This window comes from Microcaecilia unicolor, chromosome 10 (assembly GCF_901765095.1).
Source record: "Microcaecilia unicolor chromosome 10, aMicUni1.1, whole genome shotgun sequence".
NCBI lineage: Eukaryota > Metazoa > Chordata > Amphibia > Gymnophiona > Siphonopidae > Microcaecilia > Microcaecilia unicolor.
In genome coordinates this window covers 49,379,556-49,401,163 of record NC_044040.1, presented here as the reverse complement: position 1 = coordinate 49,401,163, position 21,608 = coordinate 49,379,556, and the positions used below count along the sequence as shown (strand labels likewise).

At 42.8% G+C, this 21,608-nt stretch overlaps 1 protein-coding gene across 1 annotated transcript in view; it reads left to right on the top strand.

Moving 5' to 3' along the window:
* Positions 1 to 21,608, top strand: part of MAPK12 (mitogen-activated protein kinase 12) — a 72,959-nt gene that overhangs the window by 14,859 nt on the left and 36,492 nt on the right. The window contains exon 4 of the mRNA XM_030215846.1: positions 19,537 to 19,648. Coding sequence (XP_030071706.1) covers positions 19,537 to 19,648 — 112 coding nt within the window. The remainder of the gene's footprint in view (positions 1 to 19,536; positions 19,649 to 21,608) is intronic.

Sequence of the window (21,608 nt, the reverse complement as noted above, 5' to 3'; positions counted from 1 at the left end):
CGCCTCCACCTACCCTCCTCTCTTCCTTCCCGTTCACATTAATTGATTTGATTTGCTTACTTTATTATTTTTTGTCTATTAGATTGTAAGCTCCTTGAGCAGGGACTGTCTTTCTTCTATGTTTGTGCAGCGCTGCGTATGCCTTGTAGCGCTATAGAAATGCTAAATAGTAGTAGTAGTAGGAGTAGGAGTTAAAAGCAGCTTTTAGCCTAGATTTGAATACTGCCAGAAATGGCGCATGACTACTGACTCTGGAGTCTATTGCAGGCATATGGTGCAGCAAGATAAAAGGAAAGGAGTCTGGACATGGCAGTGGAGGAGATGGGCATAGATAAGGGAGACTTACCTGACGAATGGAGTTCCTGGGGAGGAGTATAGGGAGATTATCTATCTATTTATAATATTAAAGCAGTTCTAAAAGACTCCACTTCTGATAGTAAATCTGCACTGTAGCATACTGGGAGGCGAGCTTGCATTTACCTAAAACCCCCAAGCATCTATATCTCAAAATTACACCAGATGGCTTTTAATCATTACCATGGGTGATTTTCATCTTTGTAATATTAGCTCTTCCATACCTAGACCCATTCTTTAAAAGAAAGGTCTCACACAAATTTATTTTTTTCTGTCATTATATCCTTTTAGATCACATCTCTTATGAATAAGGTAACCAGCTGGCTTTGTTTTGCCAGGACAAGTTACCAAATCCTGGTTCCCCACCCCTACCCCCATATGCATGGGATAATTCCGTACAGCCCGCCAAAAGATAGGTGCCAAAAAATGCACGCGAAATGCTGGGTACTAAGCGCTGTTCTATAAAAACATCTGGACACCTAGATGCTATTATAGAATAGCCCACAAGAGAGATGAAGAGGAAGGACGTGAAACTCGGCCATGTTGGCAACACGTCCGGTCTTATCAGTCAGTTGAGCAATGTTCATAAGCTAAGTGCTATGATACTATTTGAAGATGCTAACTGAGCAACATTCTGTGACATCAGACTTGAAGATGTTTGTTCTACACTGGAAGTTTGAAAGACAATTGCAAAAGTAAAGTTTTGTATAAAAACTGGGACCTGTGAGGAAGAGGCTATTTTTGCATTATAGACGCATCTGTGCTTCAATGTGCCAGTTGTTCTGAGGATCCCTAGAAATGCAGTTATCAGTAGTAGAAGATGAAGAATTCTATGAATAAAATTGCAACCTAATAAATGAGTATATTAGTGTCACTTTTTACTTACTGATAGATTTGGATTATAGAATAGTCGGTATTTACGCAGCAACTTTAGGCTCAGGCACTTATACCTGGTCTTTCGCAGATATAAATGTTCATGCTTGCATGTTGCACTTTAGCATATAATGTATAGTATTCTGCAAGTTACATGCATAAATGTGGGACCCACCCACATCCCCCATGGTCACGCCCCCTTGCAAAAGATGCATTATGCACGTTGCATGCATAACAGGGGCGTAGCTACGTGGGGCCATGGGCCCCCATAGATTTGGCCCTGGCCCCCCCTGCCGATGACCCTCTCGACCCCCCCTACCGCCGCCATCGCCGTCTGGTACCTTTGCTGGCGGGGGACCCAACCCCCGCCAGCCGAGGTCATCTTCTCCGGTGCGGCTGCGTTGCTGATCTGCAAGGCTTCGTTCTGTTTCTGTGAGTCTGACGTCCTGCATGTACAACGTGCAGGACGTCAGACTCACAGAAACAGAACGAAGCCTTGCAGATCAGCCAGCAACGAGGCCATGCCGGAGAAGAGGACTTCGGCTGGCGGGGGTTGGGGTCCTCCGCCAGCAAAGGTACCCGACAGTGATGGTGACGGTGGTGGCAGAAGAGGGTTGGTGGCGGCGGGAAGGGGGGTCAAAAATGGCAGGGGGGGGGGTCGGTGGCGCCGGGGGGGGGGGCTAAAATGTGCCCCCTCACCTCGGGCTCTGGACCCCCCTCTCGCTGAAATCTGGCTAAGTCCCTGATGCATAATTTACAGAATAGCGCTTAGCGCGCACAGAAGGGTTACACACTTGACTGTTACATTCACATATGTAGGTGCTGATGCTCTAATCATAGTACACAAATGGTGCTTACATTTCAGTGCTAAGATTATAGAATGAGAGGGTTATAGTCCCCCTGCTTTCTTTAGGGATATCAGAACCAAAGTCCACCACATCGGAACCACCATGAATGCACCTATGTATGTGTCTACCTGTAAAGTATGTAAGTATGTGCTATGTAAAATATATGCTTATTTACAGAATAGTGCTTTGGTAGAATTTTGGCATTTACACATGTTTATATGTCATTATTCTAATCATGCATGTAATTGGTTTATAACTGTGAGCATGTACTTCATAGAATTGCTCTGCAGATGTGTTTGTGTTCTGGACAGTAAAACACTAACCTTCTTTCATCACCTAATTATATCCCCCCCTAAATGGAGATATCATTAGGAGAATTACTTGCACTTCTGGGACACTGAACTGGGAGATAAGGGGTGCACCTATGATACAGATTCCTTCCACTTCAGTACTAAGTCTCCTCAGTTTTGAAATAAGGGTGTGCTTGGGAGACAGATCCCTCTCACAATTCTGAGCTGTTCTCCATCTTCCTTCCTTCTTCCCAAACAGATGAGCCCTTGGTTACCCCTTCCCTTTGTACCACCAGGTTCCCCTGAAAATGAACTCTGTAAGGAAGTTCTCGCCTTCCAGATCTCTTTGGATTTGTCATCTGTTTCACCCTTCGGTTCAGCTTATGTTCCTCAGTCAAGCCTTGCCAGTTTGTGAGTTGCCTGCAGTCTGTAGCAAGTGGCTGGGCTGGTCACATAAGATGCAGCATCCATGGCTATGTGGTAACCAAGACAGTAGCCATAACCACTCCTGTCCTCTAGACTCCTAACTGGAAGGTATGGGTTCCTTCTTCCATATACTTCCCTCCCAACTGGAAAAGTGGGCAGTCTTAATGACCTCAGTTTACTATTAGGATCAGAACAGGAGCAGGAGCTCTAGAATGTTCCTCTTTGGGAACCTACAGGGCACATGTTGGTGATCCTGCTACATCTATTTACCTCTTTCATCCCACTTATGATTTTATAGGCATCTACGGTAACTCCTCTCAGCCATCTCTTCTCCAAGCTGAAGAACCCTAACTGGTTTAGCCTTCCTTCATGAGGGAAGAGTTTCATCTTCTTTGGTTGCCCTTCTCTGCACCTTTTCTAAGTCGGTCTATTTCTTTTGAGATGGGATGAACTGCACACAGTACTCAAGACATGGTTTCACCATGGACCGATACAGAGGAATGTATTTATTTAGCAGCATTTTAAGGCAAAACTTCTTTTCTTCTCCCTATGATTTAGGACTTCAGTTTTTCACTTCTGTTCCAGCATCTCAAGACATTATAACCACTTCCTTTGTTCTTTTCCTTTATCCCCATACCTTTACTCTGTCATAAACCTTTCAGTCCAGTTTGCCACCGTCTCCCCTCCCCTCCTGTCATCCTTTTGATTCCTTTAATTAATGCACTGTACTTCTGCCAGGTCATTTGTCTGCATCTCTAAGTAGATTATAATAAATTGATCATGCTGTCTCCATCCTCCTTGTATAGATTTTTCTTGCATTATGTCTGCCAATTAGCTTTCACTTCTGTACACAGCCTTGATGTTTCTGGTAGAAGGCTCAAATTAATTAAACCTGAAACTTTTCCCCTTTCTCCAGGAACTAAGCCAATACCTAAGGCAGAGCAGGAATACTGCATAGGCGAACTAGGCATGTGCCTAGGGCCCAAATATTTATGAAGGATCCTTTCAAATGTGCTAATTCAGTGGCTTCCAAGGCAGAATTTTGCACCGGTAAGTCTGCTGCTAGCAGAATGAAGTGGGGGTGGATGAACCAGAGCCACTGCTGTCCATAGAGGTCTCTCTGTTCTCCCTACTGTTGTGCATTGTCCTCCAGTCAGCAGGTGGCATCAGTGAGCAGCACTCCTTATCTACTGCTTCCTCCTCAGATGATTTTTCTTTGCAGTAAGAGCCAGGTAAAGTCCCATCTATGGGAGTTTAATTTCTATTTACATGAGAATGGAGGTTCAATGCATTCATTTGCCTAGAGCCTACCAAAGGGTTAATCCTTCCCTGTACCCAAGACCTAGCCTCTCTCGGATATCTTGTGTTTCCTATTGTATGATGGCAGAAAAAGAGGCAAAAGACAAATTGGGTTCTAATGCCACTCTGTGACATCGCTTAACCTCCTCTCATGGCCATTCCCAGTGGGGAAAGCCATCTCCATACTCACCCCCATATTTCTGCATCATACAGGTATCAGGCAAGTTGTACCCCTGTAGTAGAAAGCATATTAAGCCCCCAGACATTGAATTAATAACAGAGGAATGCACCATGAGAGGGTTCTTAGAAAGCCAGGATTGGCCTAAAAGCTCCCTCTTGGGCCTGGATAACTTGGCAGCTTTATATATATATACATACAGTGCAATCCGCTTAAGTGCAAGGGTCTGGGACCAAAGAAATGCATGCAGTTAACTGGAGTGTGCACTTAACTGTTGTGACCCAAAGAAGCTTGACATCTGATAAATATATGTACAGTACTGTTTATTATTATACGTACGGTATACAGTCTCCGTTAACTGACGTTAGGCTTACTTGAAGTAATCAGTTATAGTCCTCTGTACACTCTTGGGTCTGTGAGTTCCATAGACTACGTCTGCCAGGCGGTAAAAACTGTCATAGCACTGACATCCAGTGGCCTCCAGTTAGGCCCGCACGATGTTGAGACTCTCCAGCGCTCTTGCAAAAGTGACAGGAGGAGGTTGTTGAATTTCATCAGCATGGTCTCGCTGCTCATTTCATCATCTGTTTCATCATCCGCCGTTGTTGACTGCGTGTAGGCGCATATATGGACATCAGTGCTGTCGTCAGCTGTTTGTAGATCGTAATCAACAGCTACGGAGCGATGAAACTCCTCTGTAGTAACACTGGCTGGGATGTCAATAGCCTGTTCATCTGACACGTTTGCAACAGCTGCATCTGTTTCGTCTCTCTCCACATCCTTAACAAAGCTTGCTCGCTTGTAGCAGTTCACAATGGTTGCCTGTGTAACATGATTCCAGGCTTCTTTCTGCATATGTAGGGAATCCAACAGTGATAGATTTTGAGCCAGTTCAACAGCACGTTTATCCTTGGCAGCCTGGTCATCCATAACGCTCATCAGACGACGTTGCACAAGAGCCAGATAATGTTGTTTGAAATTGGCTATTATGCCCTGATCCATAGGTTGGATCAGAGAGGTAGTGTTTGGTGGCAGGAAGACCACCTTGACATTAGATAGCCTCACATCATCCCTGTGTGCAGCACAATTATCACAAAGCAACAAACTCTGACGCTTTTGTGCCCGCAATCTAGTGTCTAACTTCTTTAGCCACTGCTTCCAAATTTCCCCAGTCATCCATGAATTTGCATTAGCCTCGTATGACACAGGAAATTGCTTAACTTTCTTAACGCAATGGGGCTGTTTGCTCTTTCCAATGACGAGGGGTTCCAACTTCTCACTCCCATTCATATTGCAGCAAAGGAGGATCGCCAGTCGGTCCTTCGACGTTTTACCTCCAGTAGTTTTGGCATGTTTGAATGCAAGTGTTCCATCAGGAATCGCTCGCAAGTAGAGACCGTTTTCGTCAGCATTGAAAATGTCACGAGGTGCAAACTCGTTCAAGATGGTAGGAAGAACTGAAACAACCCAATTTTCAGCACCGAAGTCATCAGCGTCTTATTTCTCATCATGCTGTTTCTTGAATTGTTTGTTGTTCCTCTCCTTCCATCTTTCCAACTATCCAACAGTGGCTTTGAATTCAGTTAGTCCAAGACTTCCAGCTAGCTGGTTAGCTTTCTCCATAAGCAGTGGACCACTGACAGGAAACTGTCTGCTCCTGACTCAAGAAAACTACCGAAGAAGAGCATCTTCTACCTCCTCAGCTTTTCCTGCCCTTTTACGTTTCCTGTGTGGATTTGTATTGTTTTGCCAGTCTTCCAGAAGCTGATCTTTGACTGGGATTTGACACCATATTCTTTAGCAATAGATGCTTGACTTTGTTTGTTTTCTAATTTTTAAGAACTTCTATTTGTTCAGCCAGTGCTAAAGTCTTACAGTTCCGCCGCGACGACGACCACTCCAGTGTACACTTTAACAACACTCTTTCGCTTATTCTACCTGTGGCAGTTAAAGGTGCAATAAATTTAAAATCTGGTTGGTTGTCACATGCCAATCGGCTTCCATATTCCGTGCGCGCGCTTATGCGGAGTCTTTCCTGCAGAGGAGCGGTCTTAAACCATGCATATAAGCGAATCTTGCACTTATCAGTGGTGTGCTAAACCGAAGTTTGTCCCCATAGAAATTGATGGCACCAAAAACGGGACCAAAGTACGGCATGCAGTTAAACAGAGCATGCGCTTATCCGACGTGCATTTAAATGGAGTGCACTGTGTGTGTGTGTGTGTGTGTGTATATATATATATATATATATATATATATATATATATATATATATTAAGGTGTTTCATTTGTATTGTGCTGACATTGTATTATATCTATATTATATAAATGTTCTTATATGCTACATATTAAGGTATCATTTGTAATCCCCTGCCATTTATCATATTTCTGTCATATGTTTGTTTTACAGTACTGTATGCTAATCTTATTACTAGGATTCAATTTGCCATCTCTGATTTTACCTCATTGATTGTAATATATTTGGTCATTTCACTATTGCTATGCTGTTAACAAAATTTGTAAGTTTTATGTCAAGCTGTACCTGCTGAACACTGCCTTGAGTGAATCTCTTCATAAAGGCAAAAAAATAAATCCCAAAACATAATAATCTGTTTATTTAATTTATATTTATTGATTGATTAATTGGGATTTATTAACTGCTTTTAAGAAGAGATTTACCCAAGGTGGTGTACAGTAGGTTCAGTTTAACAAAAAATGTATTCACAGAGGCATTCAGAGGGTCACACAAAGAGGGGAAAATGTTTTCTCTTATTTTCTGTCCTCTGTATTGTGGGTTAGATGCTTTTGCAGTCCATGTATTGCTGTTTCAGATCCCAGTCCCAAGCTGTAAACAGATGAAAATCCTGTTTCAGATTCCTGCTGTTGCTTGTTTTTGAGTATACTGGAACAAGCTTACTCTGTAACAGTTATGACTGTCTAGGGAGGGGCCAAGACTGTCTTATGCAACACAAGAGACCACAAGACCACAGCCGTCTCCAGAAACAAATGAAAAAAGAAAAAGAAAAACAATAGCTTCCAGCAAAGAGCTCTTTTTAGTCAGTCTTTCAGAAACTGGAATTTAAATTTAATACGGTACCTTGTAAGCCACATTGAGCCTGCAAATAGGTGGGGAAATGTGGGCTACAAATGAAATAAGTAAATAAATAAATAAATTCCTTAGTCCGGCTCTGCACTTGGAAGTAATGATGAAAGACAGTGTAAATTGTGATTGCATTTAGCCATGTTTTTTCTGCAGTAGCTAATAGTGCATTTCGGGAAGTTTGAGATGCTGAGTGTCCTAACAGCTTCCACCAGAGTGATGTAAATAATAGGTCTGAAATCAGCTGTGGTGAAAAGGCTTCTTTTTCTATTTTGCACAAGTCTTATTAATGGGGAAGTTCTTTTCAGTGGGTGAATTTGGACTTCAGATCCTTGAAAAACTGTATTCCTTTATTTATTGATTGATTGATTGATTGAGGTTTATTAATCGCCTTTATGAAAAGATTCATCCAAGACGGTTTACAGCAAGTACAGTTTAACATAAAACTTACAATTTTTGTTAACAGCATAACAATAGTAAAATAACCAAGAATAAACGTAAATACAATAAGGGGTCCTTTTACTAAGCCGCGTAAGCGTCTATGCATGCCCAACACGCGCCAAAATGGAGTTACCACCCGACTACCACGTGGCTCTTGCGGTAATTTCATTTTTGGCGTGTGTCCGATATGCGCATCTGAAAAATATTTTTTATTTCCAGACACACGGAACGGACGTGCACCATGTGGAATTTGATGCGCATAGGTCATTACCAGCTGGATTCTTTACCACTAGGTCAATGGCTGGTGGTTAGGTCTCAGACCCAAAATGGATGCGCGGCAATTTTGATTTTGTTGCGCATCCATTTTTGCCCCCCCCCCCTAAAAAAGGGCCTTTTCCAAAAATGGATTGGCACGCACCCAAAACCCACGCCTATACTACCGCATGCCATTTTTAGTGCGCCTTTTTAAAATGACCCTGGAAGATTGGAGGGTGGCCAATGTAACGCCGATTTTTAAAAAAGGTTCCAGAGGAGATCCGGGAAGTTATAGACCGGTGAGTCTGACATTGGTGCGGGGCAAAATGGTAGAGACTATTATTAAGAACAAAATTACAGAGCATATTCAAAAGCATGGACTAATGAGACAAAATCAACATGGATTTAGTGACGGAAATCTTGCCTCACCAAGCTACTAAATTTCTTTGAAGGGGTGAACAAACATGTGGATAAAGGGGAGCCGGTTGATTGTGTATCTGGATTTTCAGAAGGCGTTTGACAAAGTACCTCATGAAAGACTCCAGAGGAAATTGGAGAGTCATGGGATAGGAGGTAGTGTTCTATTGTGGATTAAAAACTGGTTAAAAGATAGAAAACAGAGAGTAGGGTTAAATGGTCAGTATTCTCAATGGAGAAGGGTAGTAAGTGGGGTTCCCCAGGGCTCTATGCTGGGACCGCTGCTTTTTAACATATTTATAAATGACCTAGAGATGGGAGTAACTAGTGAGGTAATTAAATTTGCTGATGACACAAAGTTATTCAAAGTCGTTAAATCGCAGGAGGATTGTGAAAAATTACAAGAGGACCTTACGAGACTGGGAGACTGGGCGTCTAAATGGCAGATGACGTTTAATGTGAGCAAGTGCAAAGTGATGCATGTGGGAAAGAGGAACCCGAATTATAGCTATGTCATGCAAGGTTCCACGTTAGGAGTCATGGACCAAGAAAGGCATCTAGGTGTCGTCGTTGATGATACGTTGAAACCTTCTGCTCAGTGTGCTGCTGCTGCTAAGAAAGCAAATAGAATGTTAGGTATTATTAGGAAAGGAATGGAAAACAAAAATGAGGATGTTATAATGCCTTTGTATCGCTCCATGGTGCGACCGCACCTTGAATATTGTGTTCAATTCTGATCGCCACATCTCAAAAAAGATATAGTGGAATTAGAAAAGGTGCAGGGAAGGGCGACGAAAATGATAAAGGGGATGGGACGACTTCCCTATGAGGAAAGGCTAAAGCGGCTAGGGCTCTTCAACTTGGAGAAAAGGCGGCTGAGGGGAGATATGGTAGAAGTCTATAAAATAATGAGTGGAGTTGAACGGGTAGATGTGAAGCATCTGTTCACGCTTTCCAAAAATACTAGGACTAGGGGGCATGCGATGAAGCTACAATGTAGTACATTTAAAATGAATCAGAGAAAATTTTTCTTCACTCAACGTGTAATTAAACTCGGGAATTCGTTGCCAGAGAATGTGGTAAAGGCAGTTAGCTTAGCGGAGTTTAAGAAAGGTTTGGACGGCTTCCTAAAGGAAAAGTCCATAGACCGTTATTAAATGAACTTGGGGAAAATCCACTATTTCTGGGATAAGCAGTATAAAATGTTTTGTACATTTTTGGGATCTTGCCGGGTATTTGTGACCTGGATTGGCCACTGTTGGAAACAGGATGCTGGGCTCGATGGACCTTTGGTCTTTCCCAGTATGGCAATACTTATGTACTTATGAGGTAAAGTTTAAAACAGTAAATTGAAAATAATAGAACTACCATGAAACAGTATCAAAAATATACACATTTAACAGCACTGGAATTCAAATACCAGAGATATAATACAATGCTAGCGTAATACTAATGATACACCTAATAAGCATGCATTAGAATATTCAACTAACATAGATATGATGCTAAATATTTTCTACAGTACTTTATTCTAAGGTTTGATGCTTTTCTGTGGAGGAGAGCCTGCTAGAACTCAGTATTTCTTGCTGAGATCAAAAGCTATACAGAATATTTGAGATTTATGGTGTTTACCTTAAGGTTTTTCCATACTTATCCCAAACCTGTTTTAGCTTCCTTCCTGTACTGTGCTCAATTCATAGTTTAGGCTGCTCCTGTCACTCTGCTGAAAAAAAAAAACAACTCACATTTTACTTTGTGAAAATACTTTGTCATGGAAGTCTGCAGATCTCAGAGTGAAAGCACTGCTCTCATTTCCTATTCCTTTTGACAGTTTTTAAAAACAAGCATCAATAAAATTTGGTTCCATTTTCATAAGTCTTTTTCCATCTTTACTGAGGTTTTTTTTTTTTTTAATGGTTACAAAAAAAATCTATTGCGGTTTCTAGTATTGCTCCATTACTTGTAGAAAAAGACATGCAATCCCTTTACAGTCTCCTGTTCTGTTACAGCAGTTTGGAGAATTCTGAAGCCTTGTACCGTACAAAAAGTTTCAAAGCTAAACAGAGTGAAGTTGGTTTCACTAGGGCAACAAATAACCTCCTTATAGCAGCATTCCACCTTTTACCCTCCGTTACTCTCTCCTTTGTCCTCCCTTCCCCTGTATAATTTTCTCTCCCTCCCAACCCAGCCTGACACCAGCACTCTCTTCACCTCCCTCCCCCATATTCTAGCACTCTCTCCTCTACCCCTCCTCCTGTATTATTTTCTCTCCACTTCTTCCAGCCCAGCCTGATTACACTCTCATCTGTATCTTTCTGCAAAATACTCCCAGCACTTCCTTTCTCCAGACCTGCCACAGCACTGTCTTTCTGTCATCTCCAGCCCAACCACAAAACCTTTCACCCTCCCTAGTTCTGATGGCTGGCCTCTTTGACAGTGGCAGGAGCTAACACAATGATTACGCACTGTCTTTCTCTTTCCTACACATTTCCCTGTGAGTTAATACTAAAAGCAGCCTGGCAGGCACTCTTGGTTTTGTGACTGCTGTTAGTATAACATCCCAGGCCTTTCCTTGTTGCAGCCCCTAAGCTACTAGGCCTGGATTAAAAAAATCATTTTCGGGCCTCATTGAACCCCAGAGTAGAGACTTGCACAGGAATAGGGTTCGTGGGAATCGTGGGAAAGCTGTTCCTGTGGGATTCCCATGGGGATGGAAACAGTTCCTGCGGGGTTCCCGTGGAAGTGTACGCTGCACTTGGGCCAACCTCTGACTTACCAAGTACCAAGTTCTTTGAGTTCTGTCTCCTTCTCCTCCTCCTTGCTTTAACAGCACAGGTGTGGAAAGTCTCCATTAAGAAGGTGGTAAAGACACAAATGGTGATGAAATTCAAAAAGGGATGGGATGAACACAGAGGATCTGACACAGGCAAAAGCATCAGATGTCACCTGAACTTACTGGCGCGTGCATGTGGTGACCTCTTAGCACACAGTGCCAGTGAATCAGAGACAAGTCTTACATACTACTACTACTTATCATTTCTATAGTGCTACTAGATGTACGCAGCGTTGTACACTTGAACATGAAGAGACAGTCCCTGCTCGACAGAGCTTACAATCTAATTGTGCCCACCAGAGTGTTTCAGCTTCCAGCTTCCGTTCCTTCCTTGCCTGCAGTGCTGTGGCTCGAACCCAGAGAGAGACTGAGAGAGCTGACCGGGATTATTTTTTTAATGTACCATTAAATTCTTGTGGGGATTGGTAAGATTCCAATGGGGACGCGTGGGGATGGGTAAGATTCCAGCGGGGACGGGTGGGGACAGGTAAGGTTTCTGTCCTCATGCAACTCTCTATCCCAGTGCAGTCCCCCCATCTGGGCTGCCTGCCAGCATGTAATTGTGTATGCTTTTGCTGTATACACATCTCAGCAGCCTGTGTGCGAAAGGTGATAGGTGCACTGGAACCAAGAAGGTTTAATACGACAGGAGAAGGCATGATGTCACAAAGTTGAAGTCGGTTTCCCTCAGCAGCCGCTATATTGGTGTATCCAAAACAAATCCCTCAAAATCCCCAACCCTCCCAAACTCCCTAAATTTAGGCGTACTTTATAGAATATACCTAGGCGTATTTTTTGATGGCGTGGATTTTTCATGCACCATATAGAATCTAGCCCACAATGGGCCAGATAGGCTCATGCCATCTCCTGTCTTATTAATAAGCCTGATAACATCCAAAAAACAAAGTGTCCATAGTATTTTCGGGAAAAAAAAAGATAGACGTTTTTCTTTTTCAAAAATGACCTTCTTTCCTGTTGAAAATTTAGACGTTTTGTGTAAAACGTCTAAGTTCAGATTTAGATGTCATATTGAAAATGCCCCTCCACCTAACTTTGTGAGTCTAAGTGCTTTGAAAATACGCCTTCACAAGTTCTTGGATAGTCTACTACATATGCTATGTTTATTGGTTGTGTTTTCTTGATCTGTAGACTTTTAAGTAGATCTTTGATGCAGTGTAAATAAAGATATAAAATAAAACATAAATGTGATAGTTCCATGGATTCCAGAAGCCCCATTAGTCTTTCTTCTAATCTCTGCCTTCCCTATCTCTCTCTAATCCTCTTCTCTTCTGCCTGTCCTTACTTCTTCATGCCCTTGCCCTTTTCTTCTGTCTCTCCTTCCTGTCTCTTTACTGTTCCTTCTTCCTTCTCTGTCTCTTGCCTAGTCTTTTGCTTGCTGTCTCCACATCTTTGAGTTTCTTCCTCTCCTTCCATGCCTCAGAAATTCTCTGATGTATTCAGTTTCCTAATGAAGTCAAAATCTAACTTATATTTCATAGAACTGTAAGGTGAGATGAGAGAAATCCATTTCTGATAATTTGTGGTAAAGCAGTGCCCACAGTCTGTCAGAGCAGCCAGAAATTTGACTTTTGATCAATTCTTACATTACATTCTTTAATATTGTTTCTATAAATTAATTTGTAAAGCTATTTTTTTCTAGTTGGCTATATCAAGCACATCAGAACTATCACCATATCACATTTTTATTTATTTCAGTGTTTAGCCCATTGTGAGGGGGTATACAGAGCACTGCCTCTCACCCTTAAGAATAGTCCCTCAGATAACCTGAGCCATCTCAGTCCCACCCAGGGAGGAAGTGAGACGGGAGGGGTGGAGCCAAGGGGGCAAACACCAGGAAGTATAAAAGATGGGGCCAGACTGGGTTAAGAAGGCTCAGAGAAGGAAGAACTGAAGCCTCAGCATTTGCCTTCACAGCCTACATCTAGGGACTGTGACGTGGCTGAGGTAAGCCTACTTGTTGTTGGATTTGAGACTTGTAAACCTTGCTCTGAGGTCTGGCAGGAGCCAGACCTGGAAATTCATAAAAGACAGAGAGAAAGGGAAGAACTAAGGCTGTGTTTGGGCCTTGTCAGTCACAGGCCCTGGTTAAAACTGTATTCGCTAATCCCAAGAGACTTTTTCACCTTGTGTTCCTGGCCCTGTGACATAACAGGCCTTAGGTTTATGTTAATAAAGCACCTGTTTCATTTTTACACCTTTGTCCGACTGTGTTATTTTACAGACCCACCCTCAACCCTCACTCAAGGTATCACACCAATCTTAACATGAGTCCCAGAGCACATTACAATCAATATACATGAAAGTTAGACATAAAAAAAACAAAATCCCACAATAATCTCAATCTACCTGCAGAATCTCTCCCCCAAAACCTCCAAACAGCCATTGGTAATCACGAGACTATATCTAAGTCTTAGATTGTTTCTGGAAAAGAAACAGTATTGATAATTACCTCAGGGTCCAAGAACGCTTATTCCACAACCTAGGACAGGAATTTCTGTACCCAATCCCTCCCCCCTCCTTCTCTTCTCTCCCCAACACAAGGAGCCCTCCTCTCCCAGAATCACATTAGACGCTCCACCTACCTTTTGGGCCTACTGTTTTGTTGGTGGTCTAGAGGGGGTAGGTGTCATCCCTAGTAATTCCTGCCCATGCAGGCTCCACTAACAAAATGGCTACCAGAACCTCCTTCTGGAGCTGCCATGGGCAGAAGTGACTGGGGATTGCTCCTGCCCCACTGATGCAGAACCTTTGAAGAGAGTTCACAGAACCAAGTTTGGGAATGAGTTACCTAGGAAAACAAATGGAAGATATACAGGCATGAACTACTTCTAACCCAGAGATTACCAACAAGCTCTCATTCTCTGAACCTAGACTTCTACATGGTTTATACCAGCCTACCTCAGTTAATATAGATGAAATATGCTTCCTAACATTTCCATTCTTTAACACCCTAGCAGCCACGTTCTGGTCCAATTGAAGCCCACTTTGACTTCTTTCTGGGAGTCCCGAATAAGGGAGACTGCAATAGTCCATACATGTAATAGACATCTAGAAAAATCACTCTTTGAGAAAATCCCCCAAACTTTCCTCAGCTGCCTTAGTTTGTTTGTTTATTTATTTATTTAAAAAAAAAAAAAAATTATACACCGCCTATCCCCTAGGTGGGTTACAAAAAAACATACACATTAAAACAAAAATATTACAAAACAAATAAAATAAACTCATCATCAAACAAAAAGTTGCTCTTCATAGATACACAATCATAACAGGCTGCTCCTACCTAAACGCATCACCAAAAAAGCTGTATTTTCAACAGTCCTTTAAAATGCACTACATTCAAGCATAATTGAATTTGTCCAGAAAGGGCATTCCACAATAAGACACCAGCAACAGAAAAAGCTGAAGCCCTAGTGTCAGCATAGCAAACTTGCAGTACAGAACCTAGCGATAGCCACATAGCATATTCTGATCGCAAAGATCGAGGTGGACAATAAACATGCACACTTTATGTAAAATATAAAGGAGCCACCAAATATACTACTTCACGTATCAGTGATAAAACCTTATACTGAATTCTGTAGAACATCGGCAACCAATGTAGTTGTTTCAGGATTGGTGTAATATGAGTAAACCTACAGATCCCAACTACAAGCCTAGCCACTGCATTTTGGACCAACCGCAGCGCCCTGCATCTGGCGCTAGACCAAGATACAAAGCGCTATGGTACTCCAATCTGGATAGCACCATACTCTGCAACACACTTTAAAAGTCAGATTGTGACAGCATTGGCTTTAATCTATACAGGAGATGAAGTTGTACAAAAGACGTTTACATGATCCTAACAACCTGATTCTTCATGGACAACTTAGAATCCAACACCACACCCAATAACTTCATCTCATTCAGAATTACAAACTGTATACCATTCACACTCAATCAATGAGGCCAAAGTTCTGCATCCGACCTCCCGACAATCATAACTTCTGCTTTTGCTAGATTTAACATCTGCCTATTTTCAGACATCCACAACATTGCTGAAATTTGAAACGTCGTTGATAAATTGCTAAATCAACACCTAAGCAAAACACATGATCTTGCACCTTCAACTCAAATTCTAGCCAAGAAATAATAATCTCTTCCCGCTGCATAGTTGATTTATGGACCTACTGGACCTCCATCTTTTGTAGATGTAACTGTAACCTATTTTTTCTTGTTGTTTTGTTTTTTTATTGCTGTTGTTTTATCTCTACCTTTTTCCTTTTGTATGTCCATTTTGCTGACCACAGAAGATTAGGAGGTGCACGCCTCTTGCCACTGTGACTGGTGAACTTAAATGGCCTCAGTTCACCTTAACTTATTCTTGTTGCCCTGCTACAGAGGAATTGAACTATTCAATTCCTCTCTAGCAGGGCAACAAGAATATGCCAATATTACACTTCTCTTTGGCTACTGGAGGGTTACTATGATTGGATACTCTTTCAACAGGAAAGTCAACACAGTCTTTCTAACTGTACTGAATTCCTGATGTGATCACACCTATGCCGTTGCATGTTGAGACTGGGCCTTTCCTTCCCCTCCCTCTTACATCCCACCTCGCATGTTGATTCCAAGGTAACATAATGGTAGACTCTCCCTGAAACACCATGAACTTGAAAACTACACAGTCATAAACAAAAAGAAAGACAATATAAGATGACTCCTTTTGACTGCACTAACTTAATATATTTCTTGAGTAGTTTTTGAATGCAAACACTACCTTCCTTAGGCCAAATTGAAAGAGAAAAGAGTGACATTAGCAGAAGATATAAGTGAATCATAAAATGAATTCCATTGATACTGTGAAGGGAAAAGGGAGGTGGAGTTGATGTGTTAGATGTTAGCAGGGACTGTCTCTTCATGTTCAATGTACAGCGCTGCATATGTCCAGTAGCGCTATAGAAATGATAAGTACTAGTAGTAGTAGATGATCTGAAGGCAGTGGAATTGCCTGGCAGGTAATGAGTTAAACATAAAACAGGTTTCGAAGTTCTTTAATTACTAGATTGTAAGCCCTCTAGGGACAGGAAAATACCTACTATACCAGAGTGTAACCTGCCTTCAATTACCAAGAGGAGTGGGGGGAGGGGAGCTAAATCCAGATAAATCAATTAAATAGTACTGCCTGAAAGACTCCCTGCATTGTTTTGCTCTATCTTTGGCTGATCCTAATTAACAGTTTGTGTTTATTCGGGCTGTCCATTAATTAAAAAGATCCTTTTGTGCTGTTGGCCATAGTACAGAGAAAATGTCACACAACATAAAAGGGGTCTTTATTTATTAAGCAGCACTGTGGGTGCTCACAGCACCGAGTAGGAGAATTCACATGCTTCCAGCATGTGTGGCTGCCACAGTGCACTAGCCATCTTTATGGTCTTAACATTTGAGCTGCAACAAGTAAAATTTGCTCAAGGTGACGTACTGAGCAGTAGCTAGGACAGGTTCTTGGCTTTGCGTTTTCATCGTTACACAACACAATACTGGCACCTCAAACAATCTGTTTTACTTGGCTGTGGAGCTCCACAACACATAGGAAAGGCAGAGCCAGCCCCAGTATTACCCCCATTACATGTCTGGCGATCTAATTCTTAAGAAACTGGAGCTATAAGCAGAGCCATTGTAGTGAGAGTAAACCTAGGACGGATTCACCAGTAGCTCCTAATGCCTTTGGAAGAGGTTTGAGACAGGGGTGTAGCTAGACAACAGATTTTGGGTGGGCCTAGGCAAGAAGAGGGTGGGCACCAAGTGTTCTCCCCCCCCCCCCCCCCCAAAAAAAAAAAAATATCTCAGCTGACGGGAAAACGCTTCTTTCCACCTTGGCAGTTTGAAGCAGGCATGACTGAAAACTGAGAATGCACAGGTGCCGGTATCATGGAGAGTAGTGTTTTCATTACCATCAGGGGGAAGTCTTCAGCTGGCCAAGCTTGGAATCCCCACCAGCTACGGCTAAACATGTGCTACTGTTGGGTGGGCCTGAGCCCTTAGTGGGTGGGCCCTGTGGCTACTCCACTGGTTTGAGATACAGGGAACATTCTGGCAGCTTTTACCAGTGCAGTGTAAATAATTTCTTTCTGTACTTGGATTAAGTTGGAATATACCGTGGTGATAATAAACGGCTTCTATTTCAATTTTGCACAAGTCATTAACAGGGAAGTGCTTTTCAGTGGGTGACTTTAGGCTTCAAATCCTTTATTCTGAAGTTTGATGCCTTTCTGTGGAGGAGAGCCTGCTAGAATTTGGTATTTCTTGCTGAGATCAAAAGCTATACAGAATATGTGACATCTATGGTGTTTACCTTTAGGCTTTTCCATACTTAACATATCCCAAACCTGTTTTAGCCTCATCACTGTATTCTGCTCAATACATAGGTTAGGCTACTCACTCTACTGAAAGAAATTCACATTTTATTCTATGAACACACTTTGCTAGGGAAGTTTGCAGATCTCCTTATAATGAAAGCACTTCTCTCATTTCCTATTTCTCATCTATCTGTTTTAGTCAGCTTTTGAAAATAGAGGCTATTCATAGAGCCATGTGGTATACTGTTGTAATCTTCTCAATTGTGTTATGTTTGTAGTGAGCCTTGTTGTTGGATTCCCTGATGTATGTCTGAAACATTGATGTTGGTTTTTGTTATTTGATATTGTTCTTTACAATTTCAATATAAAGATTAAATAGATGTAAATAAATACCAGGAGAGAGGAAGTTGTACCTGCTCATTATGAGCCAGATGTGGTGGTGCTAAGAATGGGAAGCCCAGTTGGGGTGGCCCTTATGGTCTACAGATGAGAGATGGTGGAGTTGAGGCCAGGATTGCTGGGGAAGAACAGTCTTCCCTCCCTGTGATGTTCTCAAAAGGACCAGTGTTAACATGTAAAATCAAGCCTCTCTGCAGCATGTGGCCTTGGGTGTGTGACCAAAGGGGTGTGCCTTTTTGATGCAATTTCGAGGCTCGTTTGGAAACATTTTGCCTTTGAAGGTGGATGAAAGGAAGATTAAAGTAAGATCAATTGCTCTTGGGTCATATCTGCTATATAGGGCCCCATGGACAGGCATATACAATCTCCCTCAAGTTCCTCTGGTAGCATTATAAATCAATGGGTAATAGATCCTCGCCAGAACTTTAGAATCCCACCACTCCTACCCAGTGAAGGAGGAATGAGGACAATCACTCTGTGACCATGATGAAATATCAGGACTTGTGCTCCCTTTTGGAAGTCTTAACTTAGATTTTTATTTAATCTATCCCTCAGAACTCTAAGGGAGTCTCCCTTCCCTACAGCGATTTCTATAACTGTGGTCAGACATCCATTCGGAGGGATGTTTCATCAGAAGTCTGGGATGTGTCACTTACTTGAAAAATCATATCCTAGACAGACTGCTTGCTTTGTGGTTTAGCTGAGCAGATAAATGTGTTTGAAAAAGAGAAGATTACAAAAGTAGTTGAACATGATAATAGAATCAGGCAGGTAGAGGCCCAGGTCTCTAAGCTGCAATCCTATCGGGCATTTTCGAAAGAGAAGGGCGCCCATCTTCCGACACAAATCAGGAGATAGGCGTCCTTCTCTCAGGGTCGCCCAAATCGGCATAATCGAAAGCGAATTTTGAGCGTCCTCAACTGCTTCCTATTGCGGGGACGACCAAAGTTCATGAGGGCGTGTCGGCACCATAGCAAAGGTGGGACTGGGGCTTGATTAAGAGATGGGCGTCCTCGGCCGATAAAGGAAAAAAGAAGGGCATCCCTGACGAGCATTTGGTCCACTTTTTTTCATAACCAAGCCTCAAAAAGGTGCCCAAACTGACCAGATGACCACCAGAGGGAATCAGGGATGACCTCCCCTTACTCCCCCAGTGGTCACCAACCTTCTCCCACCCAAAAAAAAATATTAAAATTTTTTTTTGCCAGCCTCAAATGTCATACCCAGCTCCATGACAGCAGTATGCAGGTCCCAGGAGCAGTTTTAGTGAGTGCAGTGCACTTCAGGCAGATGTAATCTTTGGAGAATTTGGCTAGATTGTACAGCAGAATGGAGTGGGCTGCTGATGCCACAGTCCCATCAGTATAGTCCCAAACACATCATCATATTCTGTTTTTTTCTTATGTAAATGACATTAAAATGGTTCTTGCCCTAAATCTGCTTTCTTGTTGTGTTTGTTCTCGCCAGCTACCTCGTCATGCCATTCATGGGCACTGATTTGGGAAAGATCATGAAGCATGAGAAGCTGACAGAGGACCGCATCCAGTTCCTGGTCTACCAGATGCTGAAAGGTCTCAAGGTTTGTGCTGCCTGCTTTTCTCTTTGGGGAGTTGGCATCCCACTGGGGCTTGAATACAGGAAAATGCTTATTTACAATATGCCGACCCTCCAGTCCACACCTAGTACTGTCTAGTTTTTCCCGTTTCTTCCAGTCAGACTGCAGAATAAGGACTACTCTTAAAAAGGTTGTTCAGTGGCAAATATAATAGATTGGAATGTTTCTTCTGCTGCTGCACACATTCACAAATCTATATTATTTCTGTATTGTCTTTGGAAGAGAATATTATTTGAAATGAAAGTTAATGCTGCTGTATCTTTCTCTTGCCAACTAATTAACCTGTCCTTCCCCAGGCATCCACTGACCCCTGCTGAGCCTTATCAAGGTCTCTGCACTGTTGGAGTTGATATTTAATGGGGCTTGGCAGGGGAGCACACTACAGCAAGGAAACTAGTCTAAGGGTGATGAGTGTCTATCTCAAAGAATAAAAGTAAAGTAGTATTAACCTTTTGATGCAACAGTTCCTTCCACCCTCCCTCTTCCCTGAATGCTTTCAGAGTTCTTTTGTGACAGTAGCTCTATACATTTATTTATTTAGCTATTTGCACTCCACTTTATCTGAACAGTATAAGTGGAGAACAATAAAAAGATACAGTCTTAATCAAAGATCAATTGGATTCAAACTTACAACCTTCAGTCTATTCCGTAGTACTGTTTGAAAGAAATGTTTTCAGTTCTGTTTTAAAGTGTCCCGTGATGGTGGTGGTGGTGGCAGAGCCGCAGTCAGAGGCGTATGTGGACTCGGGCGGTAGGGGTTGGCCAGGGCCAGAGGGAGGGGGCACATTTTAGCCCCCCCCATCACCGATCCCTCCCCCGCCATTACCGATCCCCCCCACCATTGCCAGACCCTCCCCGCCACCAACGACTCTCTCCACCACCCCTCCTGCCGCCAACCCTCCCCCGCTGCCGTCGCTTACCTTTGCTGGCGGGGGACCCCAACCCCCCGCCAGCCGAGGTCCTCTCTTCCGTTGCAGGCTGCAAGTTGCAAAGCTTCCTGTTCTTCTGAGTCTGACGTCCTGCACGTACAACGTGCAGGATGTCAGACTCAGAATTTGAAACTGAGTCTGACGTCCTGCGCGTTGTATGTGCAGCCGGACGTCAGACTCAGAAGAACAGGAAGCTTTGCAACTTGCAGCCTGCAACAGAAGAGATTACCTCGGCTGGCGGAGGTTGGGGTCCCCCGCCAGCAAAGATCAGCGACGGGTTGGCGGCGGGGGGGTGGAGAGGGTCGTCGGTAGGGGGGTCCAGGCCAAAATCTGCGTGGGCCCAGGCCCATGTGGCCCCACGCAGATACGCCCCCCTGCGCTGCATGTTCTATACCTTTTCTTAATATGTAAGTTAGTTAAAATATTTGGAGCTTTTCTCCTCATCCTATCACCTGGTATGACCTTCTGTCCTCTCTATGTCCCTCCTCCTCATCAGAACGATACTCTCCTGCTCCTTCCCATTGGCAGGTGAGCAACGCTTTTTTTCCTCTTCTGACAGCCTCAATCCAAAGCCTGAACATGCAATACAAACCAAAAAACTCATGTGAAAATTGGAATAATTCAGAAAGAAATCCATTTTTTTGGCCATGCACGTCCTTATTGTATTTAATGGAATTCCTGAAGATTATCATCACGGTATATATAGTTATGTCAACCGTCTCTAAAAGGAGGAAATTTTCCCAGACAGGGGAGGGTGTTATTTTGTAAAGGTTTTTCTGCATGTAAAAGGCCTTTTATAAAATTGGATGGTGGTATATACACACTTAGAATTATGTGTAGTGTCAAGATACTGTGCAGGCATTCCTGGGCATATAGTTCGAGCAGAGCAGGTGCAGAGTTGCAATGTGCATGCAAACATTTTTCAATAAAATACCAAAGCACACTCAAGGGCTCTTTTACAAAATGGCGATAAGCCCAACACAGGCTTACCGCTC